The 27,210-nt window shown below is 40.8% G+C and overlaps 7 protein-coding genes across 7 annotated transcripts; all 7 read right to left on the bottom strand.

The window, feature by feature from the left end:
* Positions 1-1,635: 1,635 nt before the first annotated feature.
* On the bottom strand, positions 1,636-3,530 carry LOC143317150 (uncharacterized). The gene is made up of 5 exons (XM_076725129.1): positions 3,473-3,530; positions 2,670-3,374; positions 2,430-2,555; positions 1,947-1,984; positions 1,636-1,755 (listed from the first exon to the last, which is right to left on the bottom strand). Exons 1-5 carry the CDS (start codon positions 3,528-3,530, stop codon positions 1,636-1,638), a joined length of 1,047 nt encoding a protein of 348 aa, XP_076581244.1.
* A 2,057-nt stretch (positions 3,531-5,587) lies between these two features.
* LOC143317000 (uncharacterized) lies at positions 5,588-7,526 on the bottom strand. Its single transcript, XM_076724901.1, has 5 exons — positions 7,469-7,526; positions 6,662-7,366; positions 6,429-6,560; positions 5,998-6,041; positions 5,588-5,707 (listed from the first exon to the last, which is right to left on the bottom strand). Exons 1-5 carry the CDS (start codon positions 7,524-7,526, stop codon positions 5,588-5,590), a joined length of 1,059 nt encoding a protein of 352 aa, XP_076581016.1.
* A 2,148-nt stretch (positions 7,527-9,674) lies between these two features.
* On the bottom strand, positions 9,675-11,330 carry LOC143316999 (uncharacterized). The gene is made up of 5 exons (XM_076724900.1): positions 11,273-11,330; positions 10,467-11,171; positions 10,238-10,363; positions 9,990-10,027; positions 9,675-9,794 (listed from the first exon to the last, which is right to left on the bottom strand). The coding sequence occupies exons 1-5, from the start codon at positions 11,328-11,330 to the stop codon at positions 9,675-9,677; spliced, it is 1,047 nt and encodes a 348-aa protein (XP_076581015.1).
* Positions 11,331-13,337: 2,007 nt separating this feature from the next.
* LOC143317153 (uncharacterized) lies at positions 13,338-15,262 on the bottom strand. The gene is made up of 5 exons (XM_076725132.1): positions 15,205-15,262; positions 14,399-15,103; positions 14,166-14,297; positions 13,750-13,793; positions 13,338-13,457 (listed from the first exon to the last, which is right to left on the bottom strand). The coding sequence occupies exons 1-5, from the start codon at positions 15,260-15,262 to the stop codon at positions 13,338-13,340; spliced, it is 1,059 nt and encodes a 352-aa protein (XP_076581247.1).
* Positions 15,263-16,837: 1,575 nt separating this feature from the next.
* On the bottom strand, positions 16,838-18,760 carry LOC143317002 (uncharacterized). Its single transcript, XM_076724904.1, has 5 exons — positions 18,703-18,760; positions 17,896-18,600; positions 17,663-17,794; positions 17,249-17,292; positions 16,838-16,957 (listed from the first exon to the last, which is right to left on the bottom strand). The coding sequence occupies exons 1-5, from the start codon at positions 18,758-18,760 to the stop codon at positions 16,838-16,840; spliced, it is 1,059 nt and encodes a 352-aa protein (XP_076581019.1).
* Positions 18,761-20,908: 2,148 nt separating this feature from the next.
* Positions 20,909-22,563, bottom strand: LOC143317003 (uncharacterized). Its single transcript, XM_076724905.1, has 5 exons — positions 22,506-22,563; positions 21,700-22,404; positions 21,471-21,596; positions 21,223-21,260; positions 20,909-21,028 (listed from the first exon to the last, which is right to left on the bottom strand). Exons 1-5 carry the CDS (start codon positions 22,561-22,563, stop codon positions 20,909-20,911), a joined length of 1,047 nt encoding a protein of 348 aa, XP_076581020.1.
* A 2,008-nt stretch (positions 22,564-24,571) lies between these two features.
* Positions 24,572-26,493, bottom strand: LOC143316989 (uncharacterized). The gene is made up of 5 exons (XM_076724888.1): positions 26,436-26,493; positions 25,630-26,334; positions 25,397-25,528; positions 24,983-25,026; positions 24,572-24,691 (listed from the first exon to the last, which is right to left on the bottom strand). Exons 1-5 carry the CDS (start codon positions 26,491-26,493, stop codon positions 24,572-24,574), a joined length of 1,059 nt encoding a protein of 352 aa, XP_076581003.1.
* Between the last annotated feature and the right edge of the window lie 717 nt (positions 26,494-27,210).

Raw genomic sequence — 27,210 nt, 5'->3', positions numbered from 1 at the left:
TCATGCTGCTGGTAACATTCACGTGCTGTATGTTCATTGGCTCACCTGCTCCTTTCCAAACATATCATGGCAGCTGTTTGGTTGACACAACAGTCAATGGAATACCTGTGTGCTGGCACAACTGTCAGGCAGAAATACCAGGTCACTGTGGGTGGACACCATGAGACATTCAGGCTAACACCAACATGAACTCATTACCATCACATCACCACTTCAGGGTGACTCAGCAACACCTTGGCTGACTTTGAGCCATCATAATACCAAATTTGTTACAGAGCTTTGCTAAATGTTTGCAAATGAATATATCATTTTCATCGTTCAAATCATTTCTTCGATATTCTTAAAACAGTCTGGGCATTAGAGTTATGCTGTGTGACTGCTGTGCATGAAAACACTGCAGAGACTTCCTCTTTGAAACCACAAAGACAAGAAGAGCAGAGTTGCCTCGACCAGTACATGACCAAACTGTAGTGAGAGCTAATCTTTGACTGTCAACTACATGGAGGATAAAGAGCATCTTTACACCTCTGTCTCACTGTGTCACAATAACCAATCTGCAAAGATATCTGGGAAAGGCATTGTCAGTCCACGTCAGGGTTACACTCACTTTTTATTTCCAGAAATGACATGCTGGTGAGTCTTGTTGCCACTCTGCTATGAGAAGGCTGGCCCTGCTGAGTCACAACTGTATCAGTCATGCTTGATGTTTGCAGAGGCTTGCTCTTAAATTCGAGGTGTGTTAATGCAAGGTTCATTATTGTTGCTATGAGTTTTATATGCTGTTTATTTCCTTTTGACGTGACCAGAAAGAAGAACCCAGTCATGTTTCAAGATCGATTCACGTTCTGTAAAGTTTGGCTTTCTCACAGTCTCTTGTGCTCTCCCACCAGCTCTCTCTGTCTCTTTCTCTCAATCACTTTTTGAAACAAATACCATCTATAGTTGCAACAACACAGTTAATGTCCAAATGCTTTTTTTGTCTTGTGAACAGGGAAACACTGACAGAGAGAGAAATCACACCTGAATGTATAATCAAAATATTTTTTATCAAACACAAATTGCATCTTTAAATGTGATGTCTCATAAATTGAACTGAACTCTGAGCAGGAAATGATTTCTCACTACGACTGAGCATCTTCCAGTCAGTGGGGGTATCAAACAGACAGGTGTGGCCTGTGATGGCCTGTTTCTGTGATACACTCTCTCAGAGCTGAAGGTTTTTGCTTTGTGAGAAGTGCAGCACAGACAGACATACAGTCTCTCTGTCGATCCTTCTATGTGTGAGGTGGTTTAGTCTGAATGTTAATTTTCCAGTGTGAACACTCTCTCACGTGCCTGAGCCCACAGGCACCACACAGTTGTGTATGGTTGTGTGTTTACATGTTGTAAAGTCCAGTTTTACTGAGAGTAGAGAAATTGCACATTTGACAACACAGGTCATACTGTATCCAGGAGGCTTGGAAAGCATTTTTTATTAGTTTACTGCAGTACATTACTTTACATTCAGGACATTGTGGTAAAATCTGACAGCAATGCTCCCATTTTTGAAAAAAAAAAAAAAAAAAGACATCTTAAAGCTCGATAGACACATTATTCTTCCACAGAAACAAAGTACAATTGATGTATTTCCAGCTCCTACTGCCTTACACTTGAATACACACATTCATTTTGTGTGTCCTGACTCTGTCTTGTCGATCTGTTGATCCTGTGCTCGCTCAAAGCAGCGTAATGGAGGCTGTCTGAATCTTGACAATCCTGGTAAGAAAACATCATTTAACATTTAATCACTGTAAAAATACACATCGCTTTTCTGATGCATGTCTATATTGAAGAGAGCAACAGCAACACCTGTACAATACAGTGATCACATTGATATACCAACACTGAGAAAATAATGCTTCTGTGCTTGAGAAAAGATCATTCTGCTGTACTTCAAAAATACTCACCACTGCATTGGGAGTCAAGGCAGCTGAAGGTCTTGAGTCTGATTAAGAATTAAAACCAACAAAAGCTTTCAAAATTCACTGAGATGGTGGTGAGAAGAATGATTTTTCTACTTTCTTGATTTTATTTCTAATATACCACACGGATATGCTGGAAAATGAACCAAAGCACAAAATCATATCAACACCAGCAGCCATCTAACAGTGTAAAGCCTCCATCAATTTTTGACCTTTTTCGTTAACAGTTTCGTTGAATGGTTCAGTGTTCCACAAATTGACGACTGAAAATCTGAAGTTGCTGGAGATAGTTGCTGACATAAATAAATATCTTCACACAGTATGTGGAAGGCTTCAGCATGGTGGAATATGTTGATTTGTGACACTCCCGTCTTGATTTGGTTGGTTCTACAATTCAACTTCAAATGGATGCACCTCCAGTATTAAGTAATACACACGATCAAACATGATCAATGAAAGTTAACTTACCTCCACATTGACAACCGTTTCTGTTGTTCTTTCCATATGCTGCATATGCCAGTAAAACAACCAGGATGGTGGTGAATGTCAAAGCTCCACTCAAGAAATACACTAAGACAGAGGACTCCACCTCATCTGCAGATCCAGATTATAAGAGACTTTACAGAACTGCAGAATATTGAGGAAAATAACAATCATACGTATTGTCTGTCTCGGGTTAGGGTCTGTTAGTTATTTCATGTTGCTTACCTTCAAAGTCCAGTTTGGTCCCATTTCCAAACACTATTTGTCCACATGAGGCAACAGCGCAGTAGTAGGTCCCAGCATGAGACAGATTCAGGCTCTTCATTGTCAAGTTGTAGACACAGGTGTGTGTTTGTGTGTTGGATTTCTTTTCACACTGATCATTCCTGCCTCCGTGGGTGTAAATGAGTCCTGGATGAGACTCTTCAGAGTTTTTGAACCAGTAAACACTGTGTTCTTCATCACAGGTCCCAGTGTGTACTGTACAGTTCAGAGTCACAGAGCCTCCTGGCTGGATGGTCTCAGATGCTGACTGATGGACCAAAGCTGGGACGTTCACACCTGAACCCTTTACACTGACAAAAATGCCCTCTGCAAATTCAAAGTTGAAATAATAGCCACTTATGCAGTGATAAGTAGCTGAATCTGAAATGCGTAGATCTGTCATCTTCAAGTTATTTTTACCTATTTCAGTATCTAATGTGAAGCGTGGATTATTTTCGAATTCATTGTGAAAAGTTCCATATTTTTCATTCTTGTAGTAAGTGGAGACAAGCCTTGGTTTCTGTCCCAGAGTTTGTTTATACCAATAAAACCTCACTGCGTCACCTTTATAGAAACACTGTAAAGTCACGTTGTCACCGACATTTGCTGATACAAATCCACTGTCTTGATGCACATGTGTGGATGATTTCAGATCAGTTGTCTGAGCTGAAGAGACAAAAAATCCACAAAGAGCAGATTTAATTTATCGTCCAAATCTCAAAAATGTTTCATCATTTGAAATAAAGCTACAACAAACAACTTACCGATTCTTCCCAAGAACAGATAAGTCAAATACAAAGCCAACCACAGAGTCTTCATCATGTTCCAAATGCTGTGCTGAATGAAATCAATCTTAATATGTTCTTCACTCTTCAAAGGGAAGACTGTGATTGGCCAACGAGAAGAACCACCTAACGTCCTGAGTTGGAGTCAGTGAACACATGATCAGTTTGTATTTAATGCATTGCATGAAGAGAGATCTATGATATTTTTTTTTTCTATCCCGCATGTTACATTTAAAATATGTCCTTCAATGGTGTCGTCAGTCCTAGTATTTGCAGCGTGAGCATTTGTAATTGTTCTTCAATCTTCCCACTTTAATAAATGTGGCTGTTAGAGGAGCATTTTGCAGACTTTAAATATCCAATGTATTGGTAATGATGTGGTGTGCCTAATAATTGGTGCCACCGTTCTCAACAGTGATTTTCTTTATGGATTCCTAGATGTTGTTGTGAGTGTCTGCACAGACAGGTGAACATTGTTTCGTACAAATTGGGGTTGAAACATTTGTTTCAGATTAGCTGAAAGTAAGAACCAGTGCCATGCTGTGGTTATTATTGGCACACGTTGCTCATGCCACTGGAACATTCACGTGCTGTATGTTCATTGGCTCACCTGCTCCTTTCCAAACATATCATGGCAGCTGTTTGGTTGACACAACAGTCAATGGAATACCTGTGTGCTGGCACAACTCATTCATTCATTCATCTCCTTTACCCGCGCATCCCATTTCGGGGTTGCGGGGGGCTGGAGCCTATCCCAGCTAGCAATGGGCGAGAGGCAGGGTACACCCTGAACCGGTCGCCAGCCGATCGCAGGGCGCTGGCACAACTGTCAGGCAGAAATACCAGGTCACTGTGGGTGGACACCATAAGACGTTCAGGTTAACACCAACATGAACACATTAATCCTGAAGCACAGCTGGTCCTGAGGATTTCTGTCAATGTTACCCATAATGCCTTGTATTCTTAGTGAAAAACACTGAAATAATTGGGTGCATATTTGCAAACATTATAGCATTACTAGTTATTATTTCACCACTTGAGGACGACTCAGCACCATTTTAGCTTTGATGACTTTGAGCCATCATAATACCAAATTTGTTCCAGAGCTTTGCTCAATGTTTGCAAATGAATATATCAGTTTGATTGTTCAAATCATTTCTTTGATATATTTAAAATAGTCTGTGCATTTTACAATTACAATTACAATTACAATTAGTCATTAGGCAGACGCTTTTATCCAAAGCGACTTACATATGAATTCACACACTGGTGGCACAGCATCGGGGGCAGTTTTGTGGTTCAGTATCTTGCCCAGGGATACTTTGGCATGTGGACCAACCTCCTGACTGACAGATGACCGCTTTACCTCCTGAGCAACAGCCGCCCTGCATTAGAGTTATGCTGTCTGACTGCTGTGCATGAAAACGCTGCAGAGACTTCCTGCTTGAAACCACATAGACAACAACAGCGGAGTTGTCTTGAAAAGTACACGATCAAGCTGTAGTGAGAGCTAATCGTTGACTGACGACCACACAGATGTTTAACAAAATCTGTCATCATTTGCGTTTGTGGTGTACATTGAATATATTTACAGTAAACAGCCTGTGAACAATTTCATGCGTCATGAATACACTGAGGGTGGGTGCACGCTATCAGACAGATTGGCTTGTGCCTCATACTACGCTCTACGTTTGATGCTTCTGGATGTTTCTCAGTACGCTTAACTTGCTTGATGTTTGCCATGCCAGAGCGTTTGTGTCCTGCTCACTCTGAGAGAGTGTTGCTGAGAGTTTGATGTGGGTGGCAACTTTGTTTTCTGTAATTTTCCTCCATGGAGTCCCTGAGCCCTCAGTCATCACAGGCAGCAGTTATGTGAAGCTGTGTGTTTGCACATTGTAAACTACTGCAAGTGTAGTGACAGTGGAAATTTGGCACCTCGCTCACATCAAAGAAGCTCGGCTTAACTGCAGCTGAAGGAACATGTTTAATTGGTGCTTTGCAAGGTTCATCTTTACATTCAGTACATGGAGTTCAAATCTGACAAAATGTCTTGTAGCACAGATACAAAGTGCAAATGAAACCAAATGTCCAGTTCTACTGCCGAACACTGGAGTACACACATTCACTCCAGGTGTCGTCTCTCTGTCTTGTTGATCTGCTGGCTTTGTTTGTCTTCAAAGCAGCATAATGGAGGTTGTCTGCATCTTGGCAACCCTGAGAATAAAATATAAATGGGTTTATTGCCATTTGAGCATCCTCATGACTGATGCAAACATGTATCCCAGTCTGCTCAGTCTAATGCAAATCACTATAGAAGAGACAGTTGTTAACTCTCCTGTGGTTTTTGCTTTTCAAGCTGGTGGCAAAATAACAGATATACCCCCAAAAATTATACAATCCACAACAACAAACAGCAACAACAGTCTGCCGCAGTGTTCATGCTCTGCTGTATTGCTGTTAAATACATTACAGTTATTGTAGTGCGACACCTTGAAAATACTCACCTCTGCATTGGAAGCCACAGCAGCAGAAGATCTTGTTTGAGACTCTGGTTGTGAAAAAAAACAAAAACAAAAAAAACTCAAAGGCTTCTTCATAATCTGTGATGCTTGTATTGAGAAGACCAATTGTTATTACCTAGTTGGATGATTTGGACTGAATGTGATGAAACAGTTCTTGTGACTTTAGTTTTTTATCTTTTACTCAAACGTGACACATGAGGTGCCACAGGACAATCAATGAAGAGCAGCACTAAAAGTACAGCAGCAAGTCATATATCATTACAAGTCTGCCCTGTTCAGTGAATTATCTTTTCCTCCAGGGTGGAGAGAACGAGTGAACCGTAACAAAAAGCCTTCATTTAGTTCTTTACTGTTCTTCAGTATCACATGTATTGAACACGCTGTTAAATTTAAAGGATGACAGTTTAGCCTACCTGTGCACTGGCAGCTGGTTGTCTTGTACATTCTATATGCTGCAAATGCCAGTAAAACAACCAGGATGGTGGTGAATGCCAACGCTCTACTCAGGAAACACACCAAGGTGAGAGAAAGAAAGTCTGCCTCATCTGCGGATGAGCATTGGAAGATGTTACAGAGATATCAGTGTTTTTAGCAAATTTGATCACCATTTAACAAATGAGACAATCTTTGCGACAACATGTCTTACCATCAAAGTCCAGCTTGGTCCCATTTCCAAACAGTATGTGTCCACATGAGGCAACAGCGCAGTAGTAGGTCCCAGCATGAAACAGATTCAGGCTCTTCATTGGCAAGTTGTAGACACAGGTGTGTGTTTGTGTGTTGGGTTTCCTCTCACACTGATCATTCCTGCCTCCATGAGTGTAAATGAGTCCTGGATGAGACTCTTCAGAGTTTTTGAACCAGTAAACACTGTGTTCTTCATCACAGGTCCCAGTGTGTACTGTACAGTTCAGAGTCACAGAGCCTCCTGGCTGGATGGTTTCAGACGCTGACTGATGGACCAAAGCTGGGACGTTCACACCTGAACCCTTTACACTGACAAAAATGCCCTCTCCAAATTCAAAGGTGTTATAATAGCCAATTACACAGTAGTAAGTAGCTGAATCTGAAATGCGTAGATCTGTCATCTGCAAGTGAACTTTACCTATTTCAGTATCTAATATGAAACGTGGATCATTTTCAAATTCATTGTGAAAAGTTACATATTTTTCAAACTTGGAGTAAGTAGAGATGAGCCTTGGTTTCTGTCCCAGAGTTTGTTTATACCAGCTGAACCTCACTGCGTCACCTTCATAGAAACATCGCAAAGTCACACTGTCACCGACATTTACTGATACAAAACCCCTTTCTTGATGTATATATGTGGATGATTTCAGATCAGTTGTCTGAGCTGAAGAGAAAAGAGATCCGCAAAGAGCAGATTTAATTGATCATCCAAATCTCGTTGCAAAGTATTACATCATATTAAATAAGATTATGACAAACAACTTACCGATTCTTCCCAAGAACAGATAAGTCAAATACAAAGCCAACCACAGAGTCTTCATCATGTTCCAAATGCTGTGCTGAATGAATTCAATCTCAATATATTCTCCGCTCTTCAAAGAGAAGACTGTGATTGGCCAACGAGAAGAACCACCTAACGTCCTGAGTTGGAGTCAGTGATCACATGATCAGTTTGTATTTAATGCATTGCATGAAGAGAGATCGACGATCTTTTTTCTTTTTTTTGTGCACGTTACATTTGAAATATGTCCCTCAATGGTGTCGTCAGTCCTTTTTTTTGCAGCATCAGCATTTGTAATCACTCTTTGATCTTCACTCTTTCATAAATGTGGCTGTTAGAGGAGCATTTTGCAGACTTTAATATCCCATGTATTAGTAATGGTGTGGTGTGCCTAATAATTGGTGCCACCGTTCTCTAACGTGATTTTCACTGTGGACTCTTTGATGTTGTTGTGAGTGTCTGCACAGACAGGTGAACATTGCTTCGGACAAACTGTGGCTGAAATATTTGTTTCAAGATTAGCTGAAAGAAAGAACCTGTGCCATGCTGTGGTTACTATTGGCACATGTTGCTCATGCTGCTGGTAACATTCACGTGCTGTATGTTCATTGGCTCACCTGCTCCTTTCCAAACATATCATGGCAGCTGTTTGGTTGACACAACAGTCAATGGAATACCTGTGTGCTGGCACAACTGTCAGGCAGAAATACCAGGTCACTGTGGGTGGACACCATGAGACGTTCAGGCTAACACCAACATGAACTCATTACCATCACATCACCACTTCAGGGCGACTCAGCAACACCTTGGCTGACTTTGAGCCATCATAATACCAAATTTGTTAAAGAGCATTTCTAAATGTTTGCAAATGAATATATCATTTTCATCGTTCAAATGATTTCTTTGATATTCTTAAAACAGTCTGGGCATTAGAGTTATGCTGTGTGACTGCTGTGCATGAAAACACTGCAGAGACTTCCTCTTTGAAACCACAAAGACAACGAGAGCAGAGTTGCCTCGACCAGTACACGACCAAACTGTAGTGAGAGCTAATCTTTGACTGTCGACCTCATGGAGGATAAAGAGCATCCTTACACCTCTGTGTCACTGTGTCACAATAACCAACCTGCAAAGATATCTGGGAAAGGCATTGTCAGTCCACTTCAGGTGTACATTCACTATCTGTTTTCAGAAATGACATGCTGGTGAGTCTTGTTGCCACTCTGCTATGAGAAGGCTGGCCCTGCTGAGTCACAACTGTATCAGTCATGCTTGATGTTTGCAGAGGCTTGCTCTTAAATTCGAGGTGTGTTAATACAAGGTTCATTATTGTTGCTAAGAGTTGTATATGCTGTTTATTTCCTTTTGAAGTGACCAGAAAGAAGAACCCAGTCATGTTTCAAGATCGATTCACGTTCTGTAAAGTTTGGCTTTCTCACAGTCTCTTGTGCTCTCCCACCAGCTCTCTCTTTCTCTTTCTCTCAATCACTGTTTGAAACAAATAGTTGCAACGACACAGTTAATGTCCAAATGCTTTTTTTGTCTGGTGAACAGGGAAAGACTGCCAGAGAGAGAAATCACATCTGAATGTATAATCAAAATAATTTTTCATCAAACACAAATTGCATCTTTGAATGTGATGTCTCATAACTTGAACTGAACTCTGAGCAGGAAATGATTTCTCACTACGACTGAGCATCTTCCAGTCAGTGGGGGTATCAAACAGACAGGTGTGGCCTGTGATGGCCTGTTTCTATGATACACTCTCTCAGAGCTGAAGGTTTTTGCTTTGTGAGCAGTGCAGCACAGACATACAGTCTCTCTGCAGGTCCTCCACTGTGGGAAGTGATTTAGTCTGAATGTTAATTTTCCAGTGTGAACACTCTCTCACGTGCCTGAGCCCACAGGCACCACACAGATGAGTTGTGTGTAGTTGTGTGTTTGCATGTTGAAAAGTCCAGTTTTACTGAGAGTAGAGAAATTGCACAATTGACAACACAGGTCATACTGTATCCAGGAGGCTTGGAAAGCATTTTTTATTAGTTTACTGCAGTGCAAGACTTTACATTCAGGACATTGTGGTGAAATTTGACAGCAATGCTCCGATTGTCAAAAGAAAATGACATCATAAAGCTCGATAGACACATTATTCTTCCACAGAAACAAAGTACAATTGATGTATTTCCAGCTCCTACTGCCTTACACTTGAATACACACATTCATTTTGTGTGTCCTGACTCTGTCTTGTCGATCTGTTGATCCTGTGCTCCCTCAAAGCAGCGTAATGGAGGCTGTCTGAATCTTGACAATCCTGATAAGAAAACATCATTTAAAATTTAATCACCATAAAAATACACATTGCTTTTCTGATGCATGTATGTCCGTATTGAAGAGAGCAACAGCAGCACCTGTGCAATACAGTGATCACATTGATATACCAACACTGAGAAAATAATACTTCTGTGCTTTAGAAAAGATCATTCTGCTGTACTTCAAAAATACTCACCACAGTATTTGGAGTCAAGGCAGCTGAAGGTCTTGAGTCTGATTAAGAATTAAAAACATCAAAAGCTTTCAAAATTCACTGAGATGGTGGTGAGAAGACTGTTTTAACGGTGTAAAGCCTCCATCAATTTATGACCTCTGTCTTGATTTGGTTGGTTTTATAATCCATATCAACTTCAAATGGATGAACCTCCAGTATTAAGTACCTAAATGCACACGATCAAAAGTGATCAATGAAAGTTAACTTACCTCCACACTGACAGCTGTTTCTGTTGTTCTTTCCATATGCTGCATATGCCAGTAAAACAACCAGGATGGTGGTGAATGTCAAAGCTCCAATCAAGAAATACACTAAGACAGAGGTCTCCACCTCACCTGCAGATCCAGATTATAAGAGACTTTACAGAACTGCAGAATATTGAGGAAATAACAACCACAGCTACTGTCTGTATGAACCATCTGCTTTCATCTTACTTACCTTCAAAGTCCAGTTTGGTCCCATTTCCAAACACTATTTGTCCACATGAGGCAACAGCGCAGTAGTAGGTCCCAGCATGAGACAGATTCAGGCTCTTCATTGTCAAGTTGTAGACACAGGTGTGTGTTTGTGTGTTGGGTTTCCTCTCACACTGATCATTCCTGCCTCCATGAGTGTAAATGAGTCCTGGATGAGATTCTTTTGACTTTTTGAACCAGTAAACACTGTGTTCTCCATCACAGGTCCCAGTGTGTACTGTACAGTTCAGAGTCACGGAGCCTCCTGGCTGGATGGTCTCAGACGCTGACTGATGGACCAAAGCTGGGATGTTCACACCTGAACCCTTTACACTGACAAAAATGCCCTCTCCAAATTCAAAGGTGTAATAATAGCTAGTTGCACAGTAGTAAGTAGCTGAATCTGAAATGCGTAGATCTGTTATATTCAAGTGAATTTTACCTTTTTCAGTATCTAATGTGAAACGTGGATCATTTTCAAATTCATTGTGAAAATTTCCATTTTTGTCATGCTTGTAGTAAGTGGAAACAAGCCTTGGTTTCTGTCCCAGAGTTTGTTTATACCAGTTGAACAACTCTGTGTCACCTTCATAGAAACATCGCAAAGTCACGTTGTCACCGACATTTACTGATACAAATCCACTCTCTTGATGTAAATATGTGGATGATTTCAGATCAGTTGTCTGAGCTGAAGAGAAAAGAGATCCACAAAGAGCAGATTTAATTGATCATCCAAATCTCTTGCAAAGTATTACATCATATTAAATAAGATTATGACAAACAACTTACCGATTCTTCCCAAGAACAGATAAGTCAAATACAAAGCCAACCACAGAGTCTTCATCATGTTCCAACTGCTGTGTAGAATGAATTCAATCTCAATATGTTCTCCACTCTTCAAAGAGAAGACTGTGATTGGTTAACGAGAGGAACCACCAGATGTCCTGAGTTGGAGTCAGTGATCACATGATCAGTTTGTACAGTAGAGACTGTCGCTTTGTTCATGCTCTGTTGTATTGCTGTTAAATACATTACAGTTGTAGTAACGCAGCACTTTGAAAATACTCACCTCTGCATTGGAAGTCACAGCAGCAGAGGATCTTGTCTGAGACTCTGGTTGCGGAAAAAACACCAAAAACTTCTTCAAAATTTGTTACATTTAAAATATGTCCTTTGATGGTGTTGTCAGTCTTATTTTTTGCAGCTTGACTGTTTGTAATCTTTCTTCAATCTTCCCACTTTAAGACCTGTGGCTGTTAGAGGAGCATTTTGCAGACTTTAAATATCCCATTTATTAGTAATGGTGGGTTGTGTCCAACGATTGGTGCCACCGTTCTCTACAGTGATTTTCTTTATGGATTCCCAGATGTTGTGAACATTGTTTCAGATAAATGGGGCCAGAAACATTTGTTTCAAGATTAGCTGAAAGAAAGAACCAGTGCCATGCTGTGGTTACTATTGGCACGTGTTGCTCATGCTGTTGGTAACATTCACGTGCTGTATGTTCATTGGCTCACCTGCTCCTTTCCAAACATCTGATGGCAGCTGTCTGGTTGACACAACAGTCAATGGAATACCTGTGTGCTGGCACAACTGTCAGGCAGAAATACCTTGTCACTGTGGGTGGACACCATGAGACGTTCAGGCTAACACCAACATGAACACATTAATCCTGAAGCACAGCTGGTCCTGAGGATTTCTGCCAATGTTACCAACAATGCACTGTATTCTCAGTGAAAAACACTGAAATAATTGGGTGCATATTTGCAAACATTATAGAATTACTAGTTATTATTTCACCACTTGAGGACGACTCAGCACCATTTTAGCTTTGATGACTTTGAGCCATCATAATACCAAATTTGTTCCAGAGCTTTGCTCAATGTTTGCAAATGAATATATCAGTTTGATTGTTCAAATCATTTCTTTGATATATTTAAAATAGTCTGTGCACTTTACAATTACAATTACAATTAGTCATCAGGCAGACGCTTTTATCCAAAGCAACGTACATATGAATTCACACACTGGTGGCACAGCATCGGGGGATTATTGTGGTTCAGTATCTTGCCCGAGGATACTTCGGCATGTGGACCAACCTCCTGACTGACAGATGACCGCTCTACCTCCTGAGCAACAGCCGCCCTGCATTAGAGTTATGCTGTGTGACTGCTGTGCATGAAAACACTGCAGAGACTTCCTGCTTGAAACCACATAGACAACGACAGCAGAGTTGTCTTGAAAAGTACACGATCAAGCTGTAGTGAGAGCTAATCTTTGACTGTCGACCTCAAAGATGTTTAACGAATCTGTCATCATTTGTTTTTGTGGTGTACAATGAATATATTTACAGTAAACAGCCTGTGAGCAATTTCATGCATCATGAATACACTGAGGGTGGGCGCACGCTATCAGACAGATTGGCTCGTGCCTCACGCTACGTTCCATGTTTGGTGCTTCTGGATGTTTCTCAATATATTTAACTTGCTTGATGTTTGCCATGCCAGAGCGTTTGTGTCCTGCTCACTCTGAGAGAGTGTTGCTGAGAGTTTGATGTGGGTGTCAACTTTGTTTTTCTGTCATTTTCCTCCATGGAGTCCCTGAGCCCTCAGTCATCACAGGCAGCAGTTATGTGAAGCTGTGTGTTTGCACATTGTAAACTACTGCAAGTGTAGTGACAGTGGAAATTTGGCACCTCGCTCACATCAAAGAAGCTCGGCTTAACTGCAGCTGAAGGAACATGTTTAATTGGTGCTTTGCAAGGTTCATCTTTACATTCAGTACATGGAGTTCAAATCTGACAAAATGTCTTGTAGCACAGATACAAAGTGCAAATGAAGCCAAATGTCCAGTTCTACTGCCGAACACTGGAGTACACACATTCACTCCAGGTGTCGTCTCTCTGTCTTGTTGATCTGCTGGCTTTGTTTGTCCTTACAGCAGCATAATGGAGGTTGTCTGCATCTTGGTAACCCTGAGAATAAAATATAAATGGGTTTATTACCATTTGAGCATCCTCATGACTGATGCAGACATGTATTCCAATCTGCTCAGTCTAATACAAATCACTATAGAAGAGCCAGTTGTTAAATCTCCTGCTGTGGATTTTGCTTTTCAAGCTGGTGACAAAATAACGGATATACCCCAAAAATAATGCAATCCACAACAACAAACAGCAACAACAGTCTGCCGCTATGTTCATGCTCTGCTGTATTGCTGTTAAATACATTACAGTTGTTGTAGTGCAACACTTTGAAAATACTCACCTCTGCATTGGAAGTCACAGCAGCAGAGGATCTTGTTTGAGACTCTGGTTGTGAAAAAACACCAAAAGCTTCTTCAACATTTGTGATGCTTGTTTTGAGAGGACCAATTGTTATGACCTAGTTGGATGATTTGGACTGATAGTGATGAAACAGTTCTTGTGACTTTAGTTTTTATCATTTACTCAAACGTGACACATGAGGTGCCACAGGACAATCAATGAAGAGCAGCACTAAAAGTACACCAGCAAGTCATATATCATTACAAGTCTGCCCTGTTCAGTGAATTATCTTTTCCTCCAGGGTGGAGAGAACGAGTGAACCGTAACAAAAAGCCTTCATTTAGTTCTTTACTGCTCTTCAGTATCACATACATTGAACACATGCTGTTAAATTTAAAGGATGACAGTTTAGCCTACCTGTGCACTGGCAGCTGGTTGTCTTGTACATTCTATATGCTGCAAACGCCAGTAAAACAACCAGGATGGTGGTGAATGCCAAAGCTCCACTCAAGAAACACACCAAGGTGAGAGAAAGAAAGTCTGCCTCATCTGCAGATGAGCATTGGAAGATGTCACAGAGCTTTCAGTGTTTTTAGCAAATTTGATCAGCATTTAACAAATGAGACAATGTTTGCGACAAAGTGTTTTACCTTCAAAGTCCAGTTTGGTCCCATTTCCAAACAGTATGTGTCCACATGAGGCAAAAGCGCAGTAGTAGGTCTCAGAATGAGACAGATTCAGGCTCTTCATTGGCAAGTTGTAGACACATGTGTGTGTTTGTGTGTTGGGTTTCCTCTCACACTGATCATTCCTGCCTCCATGAGTGTAAATGAGTCCTGGATGAGACTCTTCTGACTTTTTGAACCAGTAAACACTGTGTTCTCCATCACAGGTCCCAGTGTGTACTGTACAGTTCAGAGTCACAGAGCCTCCTGGTTGGATGGTCTCAGACGCTGACTGATGGACCAAAGCTGGGACATTCACACCTGAACCCTTTACACTGACAAAAATGCCGTATCCAAATTCAAAGGTGTCATATTCACGACTTACACAGTAGTAAGTAGCTGAATCTGAACTGTGTAGATCTGTTATATTCAAGTGAATTTTACCTTTATCATTACCCGATGTGAAGCGTGGATTATCTTCAAATTCATTGTGAAAAGTTTGATATTTTTCAAATTTGTAGTAACTACTGACGAGCCTTGGTTTCTGTCCCAGAGTTTGTTTATACCAATAAAACCTCATTGCGCCAACTTCATAGAAACACTGTAAAGTCACGTTGTCACCGACATTTGCTGATACAAATCCACTCTCTTCATGTAAATATGTGGATGATTTCAGATCAGTTGTCTGAGCTGAAGAGAAAAGAGATCCACAAAGAGCAGATTTAATTGATCATCCAAATCTCTTGCAAAGTATTACATCATATTAAAGAAGATTATGACAAACAACTTACCGATTCTTCCCAAGAACAGATAAGTCAAATACAAAGCCGACCACAGAGTCTTCATCATGTTCCAAATGCTGTGCTGAATGAATTCAATCTCAATATGTTCTCCGCTCTTCAAAGAGAAGACTGTGATTGGCCAACGAGAAGAACCACCTAATGTCCTGAGTTGGAGTCAGTGATCACATGATCAGTTTGTATTTAATGCATTGCATGAAGAGAGATCGACGATCTTTTTTTTCTATCTGGCACGTTACATTTGTAATATGTCCCTCAATTGTGTCGTCAGTCCTATTTTTTGCAGCATGAGCATTTGTAATCACTCTTCGATCTTCACTCTTTAATAAATGTGGCTGTTAGAGGAGCATTTTGCAGACTTTAATATCCCATGTATTAGTAATGGTGTGGTGTGTCCAATGATTGGTGCCACCGTTCTCTAATGTAAATGTCACCATGGACTCACAGATGATGTTGTGAGTGTTTGCACAGAGAGGTGAACATTGTTTCGGACAAATGGGGGCTGAAATATTTGCTTCAAAATTAGCTGAAAGAAAGAATCAGTGCCATGCTGTGGTTATTATTGGCACATGTTGCTCATGCTGCTGGTAACATTCACGTGCTGTATGTTCATTGGCTCACCTGCTCCTTTCCAAACATATCATGGCAGCTGTTTGATTGACACAACAGTCAATGGAATACCTGTGTGCTGGCACAACTGTCAGGCAGAAATACCAGGTCACTGTGGGTGGACACCATGAGACGTTCAGGCTAACACCAACATGAACTCATTACCATCACATCACCACTTCAGGGTGACTCAGCACCACCTTGGCTGACTTTGAGCCATCATAATACCAAATTTGTTACAGAGCTTTGCTAAATGTTTGCAAATGAATATATCATTTTCATCGTTCAAATGACTTCTTTGATATTCTTAAAATAGTCTGGGCATTAGAGTTATGCTGCGTGACTGCTGTGCATGAAAACACTGCAGGGACTTCCTCTTTGAAACCACATAGACAACGACAGCGGAGTTGTCTTGAAAAGTACACGATCAAGCTGTAGTGAGAGCTAATCTTTGACTGTCGACGACACAGATGTTTAACAAAATCTGACATCATTTGTTTTTGTGGTGTACAGTGAATATATTTACAGTAAACAGCCTGTGAACAATTTCATGCATCATGAATACACTGAGGGTGGGTGCACACTATTGTTCCTCATGTTAGGCTACATGTTTGGTGCTTCTGGTTGTTTCTCAGTACATTTAATTTGCTTGATGTTTGCCATGCCAGAGCATTTGTGTCCTGCTCACTCTGAGAGAGTGTTGCTGAGAGTTTGATGTGGGTGTCAACTGTGTTTTTCTGTCATTTTCCTCCATGGAGTCCCTGAGCCCTCAGTCATCACAGGCAGCAGTTATGTGAAGCTGTGTGTTTGCACATTGTAAACTACTGCAAGTGTAGTGACAGTGGAAATTTGGCACCTCGCTCACATCAAAGAAGCTCGGCTTAACTGCAGCTGAAGGAACATGTTTAATTGGTGCTTTGCAAGGTTCATCTTTACATTCAGTACATGGAGTTGAAATCTGACAAAATGTCTTGTAGCACAGATACAAAGTGCAAATGAAACCAAATGTCCAGTTCTACTGCCGAACACTGGAGTACACACATTCACTCCAGGTGTCGTCTCTCTGTCTTGTTGATCTGCTGGCTTTGTTTGTCCTTACAGCAGCATAATGGAGGTTGTCTGCATCTTGGTAACCCTGAGAATAAAATATAAATGGGTTTATTGCCATTTGAGCAGCCTCATGACTGATGCAGACATGTATTCCAATCTGCTCAGTCTAATACAAATCACTATAGAAGAGACAGTTGTTAACTCTCCTGCTGTGGATTTTGCTTTTCAAGCTGGTGACAAAATTACCGATATACCCCAAAAATAATGCAATCCACAACAGCAAACAGCAACAACAGTCTGCCGCTTTGTTCATGCTCTGCTGTATGCTGTTAAATACATTACAGTTTTTGTAGTGCGACACTTTGAAAATACTCACCTCTGCATTGGAAGCCACAGCAGCAGAAGATCTTGTTTGAGACTCTGGTTGTGAAAAAACACCAAAAGCTTCTTCAACATTTGTGATGCTTGTTTTGAGAGGACCAATTGTTATTACCTAGTTGGATAATTTGGACTGAAATGATGAAACAGTTTTTGTACTTTAGGTTTTATTATTTACTCAAACGTGTCACATGAGGTGCCACAGGACAATCAATGAAGAGCAGCACTAAAAGTACAGCAGCAAGTCATATATCATTACAAGTCTGCCCTATTCAGTGAATTATCTTTTCCTCCAGGGTGGAGAGAACGAGTGAACCGTAACAAAAAGCCTTCATTTAGTTCTTTACTGTTCTTCAGTATCACATGTATTGAACACATGCTGTTAAATTTAAAGGATGACAGTTTAGCCTACCTGTGCACTGGCAGCTGGTTGTCTTGTACATTCTATATGCTGCAAACGCCAGTAAAACAACCAGGATGGTGGTGAATGCCAAAGCTCCACTCAAGAAACACACCAAGGTGAGAGAAAGAAAGTCTGCCTCATCTACAGATGAGCATTGGAAGATGTTACAGAGCTTTCAGTGTTTTTAGCAAATTTGATCAGCATTAAACAAATGAGACAATCTTTGCGACAAAGTGTCTTACCTTCAAAGTCCAGTTTGGTCCCATTTCCAAACAGTATGTGTCCACATGAGGCAACAGCGCAGTCGTAGGTCCCAGCATGAGACAGATTCAGGCTCTTCATTGGCAAGTTGTAGACACAGGTGTGTGTTTGTATGTTGGGTTTCCTCTCACACTGATCATTCCTGCCTCCATGGGTGTAAATGAGTCCTGGATGAGATTCTTCAGAGTTTTTGAACCAGTTAACACTGTGTTCTTCATCACAGGTCCCAGTGTGTACTGTACAGTTCAGAGTCACGGAGCCTCCTGGCTGGATGGTCTCAGACGCTGACTGATGGACCAAAGCTGGGACGTTCACACCTGAACCCTTTACACTGACAAAAATGCCCTCTCCAAATTCAAAGGTGTCATAATAGCCACTTACACAGTAGTAAGTAGCTGAATCTGAAATGCGCAGATCTGTCATCTGCAAGTGAACTTTACCTATTTCAGTATCTAATGTGAAACGTAGATTATTTTCAAATTCATTGTGAAAAGTTCCATTTTTGTCAAACTTGTAGTAAGTGGAGACGAGTCTTGGTTTCTGTCCCAGAGTTTGTTTATACCAGTTGAACATCACTGCATTACCTTCATAGAAACATCGCAAAGTCACGTTGTCACCGACATTTACTGATATAAATCCGCTCTCTTGATGTAAATATGTGGATGATTTCAGATCAGTTGTCTGAGCTGAAGAGAAAAGAGATCCACAAAGAGCAGATTTAATTGATCATCCAAATCTCGTTGCAAAGTATTACATCATATTAAATAAGATTATGACAAACAACTTACCGATTCTTCCCAAGAACAGATAAGTCAAATACAAAGCCAACCACAGAGTCTTCATCATGTTCCAAATGCTGTGCTGAATGAATTCAATCTCAATATGTTCTCCGCTCTTCAAAGAGAAGACTGTGATTGGCCAACGAGAAGAACCACCTAACGTCCTGAGTTGGAGTCAGTGATCACATGATCAGTTTGTATTTAATGCATTGCATGAAGAGAGATCGACGATCTTTTTTCTTTTTTTTGTGCACGTTACATTTGAAATATGTCCCTCAATGGTGTCGTCAGTCCTTTTTTTTGCAGCATCAGCATTTGTAATCACTCTTCGATCTTCACTCTTTCATAAATGTGGCTGTTAGAGGAGCATTTTGCAGACTTTAATGTCCCATGTATTAGTAATGGTGTGGTGTGCCTAATAATTGGTGCCACCGTTCTCTAACGTAATTTTCACTGTGGACTCTTTGATGTTGTTGTGAGTGTCTGCACAGACAGGTGAACATTGCTTCGCACAAACGGTGGCTGAAATATTTGTTTCAAGATTAGCTGAAAGAAAGAACCAGTGCCATGCTGTGGTTACTATTGGCACATGTTGCTCATGCTGCTGGTAACATTCACGTGCTGTATGTTCATTGGCTCACCTGCTCCTTTCCAAACATATCATGGCAGCTGTTTGGTTGACACAACAGTCAATGGAATACCTGTGTGCTGGCACAACTGTCAGGCAGAAATACCAGGTCACTGTGGTTGGACACCATGAGACGTTCAGGCTAAGACCAACATGAACACATTACCATCACATCACCACTTCAGGGCGACTCAGCAACACCTTGGCTGACTTTGAGCCATCATAATACCAAATTTGTTAAAGAGCATTGCTAAATGTTTGCAAATGAATATATCATTTTCATCGTTCAAATGATTTCTTCGATATTCTTAAAATAGTCTGGCCATTAGAGTTATGCTGTGTGACTGCTGTGCATGAAAACACTGCAGAGACTTCCTCTTTGAAACCACAAAGACAACGAGAGCAGAGTTGCCTCGACCAGTACACGACCAAACTGTAGTGAGAGCTAATCTTTGACTGTCGACCTCATGGAGGATAAAGAGCATCCTTACACCTCTGTGTCACTGTGTCACAATAACCAACCTGCAAAGATATCTGGGAAAGGCATTGTCAGTCCACTTCAGGTGTACATTCACTATCTGTTTTCAGAAATGACATGCTGGTGAGTCTTGTTGCCACTCTGCTATGAGAAGGCTGGCCCTGCTGAGTCACAACTGTATCAGTCATGCTTGATGTTTGCAGAGGCTTGCTCTTAAATTCGAGGTGTGTTAATGCAAGGTTCATTATTGTTGCTAAGAGTTTTATATGCTGTTTATTTCCTTTTGAAGTGACCAGAAAGAAGAACCCAGTCATGTTTCAAGATCGATTCACGTTCTGTAAAGTTTGGCTTTCTCACAGTCTCTTGTGCTCTCCCACCAGCTCTCTCTGTCTCTTTCTCTCTATCACTTTTTGAAACAAATAGTTGCAACGACACAGTTAATGTCCAAATGCTTTTTTTGTCTGGTGAACAGGGAAAGACTGCCAGAGAGAGAAATCACATCTGAATGTATAATCAAAATAATTTTTCATCAAACACAAATTGCATCTTTGAATGTGATGTCTCATAACTTGAACTGAACTCTGAGCAGGAAATGATTTCTCACTACGACTGAGCATCTTCCAGTCAGTGGGGGTATCAACCAGACAGGTGTGGCCTGTGATGGCCTGTTTCTATGATACACTCTCTCAGAGCTGAAGGTTTTTGCTTTGTGAGCAGTGCAGCACAGACATACAGTCTCTCTGCAGGTCCTCCACTGTGGGAAGTGATTTAGTCTGAATGTTAATTTTCCAGTGTGAACACTCTCTCACGTGCCTGAGCCCACAGGCACCACACAGATGAGTTGTGTGTAGTTGTGTGTTTGCATGTTGAAAAGTCCAGTTTTACTGAGAGTAGAGAAATTGCACAATTGACAACACAGGTCATACTGTATCCAGGAGGCTTGGAAAGCATTTTTTATTAGTTTACTGCAGTGCAAGACTTTACATTCAGGACATTGTGGTGAAATTTGACAGCAATGCTCCGATTGTCAAAAGAAAATGACATCATAAAGCTCGATAGACACATTATTCTTCCACAGAAACAAAGTACAATTGATGTATTTCCAGCTCCTACTGCCTTACACTTGAATACACACATTCATTTTGTGTGTCCTGACTCTGTCTTGTCGATCTGCTGATCCTGTGCTCCCTCAAAGCAGCGTAATGGAGGCTGTCTGAATCTTGACAATCCTGATAAGAAAACATCATCTAAATTTAATCACCATAAAAATACACATTGCTTTTCTGATGCATGTATGTCTGTATTGAAGAGAGCAACAGCAGCACCTGTGCAATACAGTGATCACATTGATATACCAACACTGAGAAAATAATACTTCTGTGCTTTAGAAAAGATCATTCTGCTGTACTTCAAAAATACTCACCACAGTATTTGGAGTCAAGGCAGCTGAAGGTCTTGAGTCTGATTAAGAATTAAAAACATCAAAAGCTTTCAAAATTCACTGAGATGGTGGTGAGAAGACTGTTTTAACGGTGTAAAGCCTCCATCAATTTATGACCTCTGTCTTGATTTGGTTGGTTTTATAATCCATATCAACTTCAAATGGATGAACCTCCAGTATTAAGTACCTAAATGCACACGATCAAAAGTGATCAATGAAAGTTAACTTACCTCCACACTGACAGCTGTTTCTGTTGTTCTTTCCATATGCTGCATATGCCAGTAAAACAACCAGGATGGTGGTGAATGTCAAAGCTCCAATCAAGAAATACACTAAGACAGAGGTCTCCACCTCACCTGCAGATCCAGATTATAAGAGACTTTACAGAACTGCAGAATATTGAGGAAATAACAACCACAGCTACTGTCTGTATGAACCATCTGCTTTCATCTTACTTACCTTCAAAGTCCAGTTTGGTCCCATTTCCAAACACTATTTGTCCACAGGAGGCAACAGCGCAGTAGTAGGTCCCAGCATGAGACAGATTCAGGCTCTTCATCGTCAAGTTGTAGACACAGGTGTGTGTTTGTGTGTTGGGTTTCCTCTCACACTGATCATTCCTGCCTCCATGAGTGTAAATGAGTCCTGGATGAGATTCTTTTGACTTTTTGAACCAGTAAACACTGTGTTCTCCATCACAGGTCCCAGTGTGTACTGTACAGTTCAGAGTCACGGAGCCTCCTGGCTGGATGGTCTCAGACGCTGACTGATGAACCAAAGCTGGGATGTTCACACCTGAACCCTTTACACTGACAAAAATGCCCTCTCCAAATTCAAAGGTGTAATAATAGCTAGTTGCACAGTAGTAAGTAGCTGAATCTGAAATGCGTAGATCTGTTATATTCAAGTGAATTTTACCTTTTTCAGTATCTAATGTGAAACGTGGATCATTTTCAAATTCATTGTGAAAATTTCCATTTTTGTCATGCTTGTAGTAAGTGGAAACAAGCCTTGGTTTCTGTCCCAGAGTTTGTTTATACCAGTTGAACAACTCTGTGTCACCTTCATAGAAACATCGCAAAGTCACGTTGTCACCGACATTTACTGATACAAATCCACTCTCTTGATGTAAATATGTGGATGATTTCAGATCAGTTGTCTGAGCTGAAGAGAAAAGAGATCCACAAAGAGCAGATTTAATTGATCATCCAAATCTCTTGCAAAGTATTACATCATATTAAATAAGATTATGACAAACAACTTACCGATTCTTCCCAAGAACAGATAAGTCAAATACAAAGCCAACCACAGAGTCTTCATCATGTTCCAACTGCTGTGTAGAATGAATTCAATCTCAATATGTTCTCCACTCTTCAAAGAGAAGACTGTGATTGGTTAACGAGAGGAACCACCAGATGTCCTGAGTTGGAGTCAGTGATCACATGATCAGTTTGTACAGTAGAGACTGTCGCTTTGTTCATGCTCTGTTGTATTGCTGTTAAATACATTACAGTTGTAGTAACGCAGCACTTTGAAAATACTCACCTCTGCATTGGAAGTCACAGCAGCAGAGGATCTTGTTTGAGACTCTGGTTGCGGAAAAAACACCAAAAACTTCTTCAAAATTTGTTACATTTAAAATATGTCCTTTGATGGTGTTGTCAGTCTTATTTTTTGCAGTTTGACTGTTTGTAATCTTTCTTCAATCTTCCCACTTTAAGACCTGTGGCTGTTAGAGGAGCATTTTGCAGACTTTAAATATCCCATTTATTAGTAATGGTGGGTTGTGTCCAACGATTGGTGCCACCGTTCTCTACAGTGATTTTCTTTATGGATTCCCAGATGTTGTGAACATTGTTTCAGATAAATGGGGCCAGAAACATTTGTTTCAAGATTAGCTGAAAGAAAGAACCAGTGCCATGCTGTGGTTACTATTGGCACGTGTTGCTCATGCTGTTGGTAACATTCACGTGCTGCATGTTCATTGGCTCACCTGCTCCTTTCCAAACATCTGATGGCAGCTGTTTGGTTGACACAACAGTCAATGGAATACCTGTGTGCTGGCACAACTGTCAGGCAGAAATACCAGGTCACTGTGGGTGGACACCATGAGACATTCAGGCTAACACCAACATGAACACATTAATCCTGAAGCACAGCTGGTCCTTAGGATTTCTGCCAATGTTACCAACAATGCACTGTATTCTTAGTGAAAAACACTGAAATAATTGGGTGCATATTTGCAAACATTATAGAATTACTAGTTATTATTTCACCACTTGAGGACGACTCAGCACCATTTTAGCTTTGATGACTTTGAGCCATCATAATACCAAATTTGTTCCAGAGCTTTGCTCAATGTTCGCAAATGAATATATCAGTTTGATTGTTCAAATGATTTCTTTGATATACTTAAAATAGTCTGTGCATTTTACAATTACAATTACAATTAGTTATTAGGTAGACGCTGTTATCCAAAGCGACTTACAGATGAATTCACACACTGGTCGCATAACATCGGAGGCAGTTTTGTGGTTCAGTATCTTGACCAAGGATACTTTAGCATGTGGACCAACCTCCTGATTGACAGACGACCGCTCTACCTCCTGAGCAACAGCCGCCCTGCATTAGAGTTATGTTGTCTGACTGCTGTGCATGAAAACGCTGCAGGGACTTCCTGCTTGAAACCACATAGACAACGACAGCAGAGTTGTCTTGAAAAGTACACGATCAAGCTGTAGTGAGAGCTAATCTTTGACTGTCGACCTCAAAGATGTTTAACAAAATCTGTCATCATTTGTGTTTGTGGTGTACATTGAATATATTTACAGTAAACAGCCTGTGAACAATTTCATGCATCATGAATACACTGAGGGTGGGTGCACACCATCAGACAGATTGGCTCGTGCCTCATGCTACGTTCCATGTTTGGTGCTTCTGGATGTTTCTCAGTATATTTAACTTGCTTGATGTTTGCCATGCCAGAGCGTTTTTGTCCCACTCACTCTGAGAGAGTGTTGCTGAGAGTTTGATGTGGGTGTCAACTTTGTTTTCTGTCATTTTCCTCCATGGAGTCCCTGAGCCCTCAGTCATCACAGGCAGCAGTTATGTGAAGCTGTGTGTTTGCACATTGTAAATTACTGCAAGTGTAGTGACAGTGGAAATTTGGCACCTCGCTCACATCAAAGAAGCTCGGCTTAACTGCAGCTGAAGGAACATGTTTAATTGGTGCTTTGCAAGGTTCATCTTTACATTCAGTACATGGAGTTGAAATCTGACAAAATGTCTTGTAGCACAGATACAAAGTGCAAATGACACCAAATGTCCAGTTCTACTGCCGAACACTGGAATACACACATTCACTCCCGGTGTCGTCTCTCTGTCTTGTTGATCTGCTGGCTTTGTTTGTCCTTACAGCAGCATAATGGAGGTTGTCTGCATCTTGGTAACCCTGAGAATAAAATATAAATGGGTTTATTGCCATTTGAGCATCCTCATGACTGATGCAGACATGTATTCCAATCTGCTCAGTCTAATACAAATCACTATAGAAGAGACAGTTGTTAACTCTCCTGCTGTGGATTTTGCTTTTCAAGCTGGTGACAAAATTACCGATATACCCCAAAAATAATGCAATCCACAACAGCAAACAGCAACAACAGTCTGCCGCTTTGTTCATGCTCTGCTGTATGCTGTTAAATACATTACAGTTTTTGTAGTGCGACACTTTGAAAATACTCACCTCTGCATTGGAAGCCACAGCAGCAGAGGATCTTGTTTGAGACTCTGGTTGTGAAAAAACACCAAAAGCTTCTTCAACATTTGTGATGCTTGTTTTGAGAGGACCAATTGTTATTACCTAGTTGGATAATTTGGACTGAAATGATGAAACAGTTTTTGTACTTTAGGTTTTATTATTTACTCAAACGTGTCACATGAGGTGCCACAGGACAATCAGTGAAGAGCAGCACTAAAAGTACAGCAGCAAGTCATATATCATTACAAGTCTGCCCTATTCAGTGAATTATCTTTTCCTCCAGGGTGGAGAGAACGAGTGAACCGTAACAAAAAGCCTTCATTTAGTTCTTTACTGCTGTTCAGTATCACATGTATTGAACACATGCTGTTAAATTTAAAGGATGACAGTTTAGCCTACCTGTGCACTGGCAGCTGGTTGTCTTGTACATTCTATATGCTGCAAACGCCAGTAAAACAACCAGGATGGTGGTGAATGCCAAAGCTCCACTCAAGAAACACACCAAGGTGAGAGAAAGAAAGTCTGCCTCATCTGCAGATGAGCATTGGAAGATGTCACAGAGCTTTCAGTGTTTTTAGCAAATTTGATCACCATTTAACAAATGAGACAATCTTTGCGACAACGTGTCTTACCTTCAAAGTCCAGTTTGGTCCCATTTCCAAACAGTATGTGTGCACATGAGGCAACAGCGCAGTAGTAGGTCCCAGCATGAGACAGATTCAGGCTCTTCATTGGCAAGTTGTAGACACAGGTGTGTGTTTGTGTGTTGGGTTTCCTCTCACACTGATCATTCCTGCCTCCATGAGTGTAAATGAGTCCTGGATGAAATTCTTCAGAGTTTTTGAACCAGTAAACACTGTGTTCTTCATCACAGGTCCCAGTGTGTACTGTACAGTTCAGAGTCACAGAGCCTCCTGGCTGGATGGTCTCAGACGCTGACTGATGGACCAAAGCTGGGACGTTCACACCTGAACCCTTTACACTGACAAAAATGCCCTCTCCAAATTCAACGGTGTAATAATAGCTAGTTACACAGTAGTAAGTAGCTGAATCTGAAATGCGCAGATCTGTCATCTGCAAGTGAACTTTACCTATTTCAGTATCTAATGTGAAACGTGGATCATTTTCAAATTCATTGTGAAAATTTCCATTTTTGTCAAACTTGTAGTAAGTGGAGACGAGCCTTGGTTTCTGTCCCAGAGTTTGTTTATACCAGTTGAACCTCACTGCGTCACCTTCATAGAAACATCGCAAAGTCATGTTGTCACCGACATTTGCTGATAAAAATCCACTTTCTTGATGTAAATATGTGGATGATTTCAGATCAGTTGTCTGAGCTGAAGAGAAAAGAGATCCACAAAGAGCAGATTTAATTGATCATCCAAATCTCTTGCAAAGTATTACATCATATTAAATAAGATTATGACAAACAACTTACCGATTCTTCCCAAGAACAGATAAGTCAAATACAAAGCCAACCACAGAGTCTTCATCATGTTCCAAATGCTGTGCTGAATGAATTCAATCTCAATATGTTCTCCGCTCTTCAAAGAGAAGACTGTGATTGGCCAACGAGAAGAACCACCTAACGTCCTGAGTTGGAGTCAGTGATCACATGATCAGTTTGTATTTAATGCATTGCATGAAGAGAGATCGACGATCTTTTTTCTTTTTTTTTGTGCACGTTACATTTGAAATATGTCCCTCAATGGTGTCGTCAGTCCTTTTTTTTGCAGCATGAGCATTTGTAATCACTCTTCGATCTTCACTCTTTCATAAATGTGGCTGTTAGAGGAACATTTTACAGACTTTAATATCCCATATATTAGTAATGGTGTGGTGTGCCTAATAATTGGTGCCACCGTTCTCTAACGTGATTTTCACTGTGGACTCTTTGATGTTGTTGTGAGTTTCTGCACAGACAGGTGAACATTGCTTCGGACAAATTGGGGTTGAAACATTTGTTTCAGATTAGCTGAAAGAAAGAACCAGTGCCCTGCTGTGGTTACTATTGGCACATGTTGCTCATGCTGCTGGTAACATTCACGTGCTGTATGTTCATTGGCTCACCTGCTCCTTTCCAAACATCTGATGGCAGCTGTTTGGTTGACACAACAGTCAATGGAATACCTGTGTGCTGGCACAACTGTCAGGCAGAAATACCAGGTCACTGTGGGTGGACACCATCAGACGTTCAGGCTAACACCAACATG

This window comes from Chaetodon auriga, chromosome 24 (assembly GCF_051107435.1).
Source record: "Chaetodon auriga isolate fChaAug3 chromosome 24, fChaAug3.hap1, whole genome shotgun sequence".
Taxonomy (NCBI): Eukaryota; Metazoa; Chordata; class Actinopteri; order Chaetodontiformes; family Chaetodontidae; genus Chaetodon; species Chaetodon auriga.
This window is presented reverse-complemented; position numbering and strand designations above follow the sequence as displayed.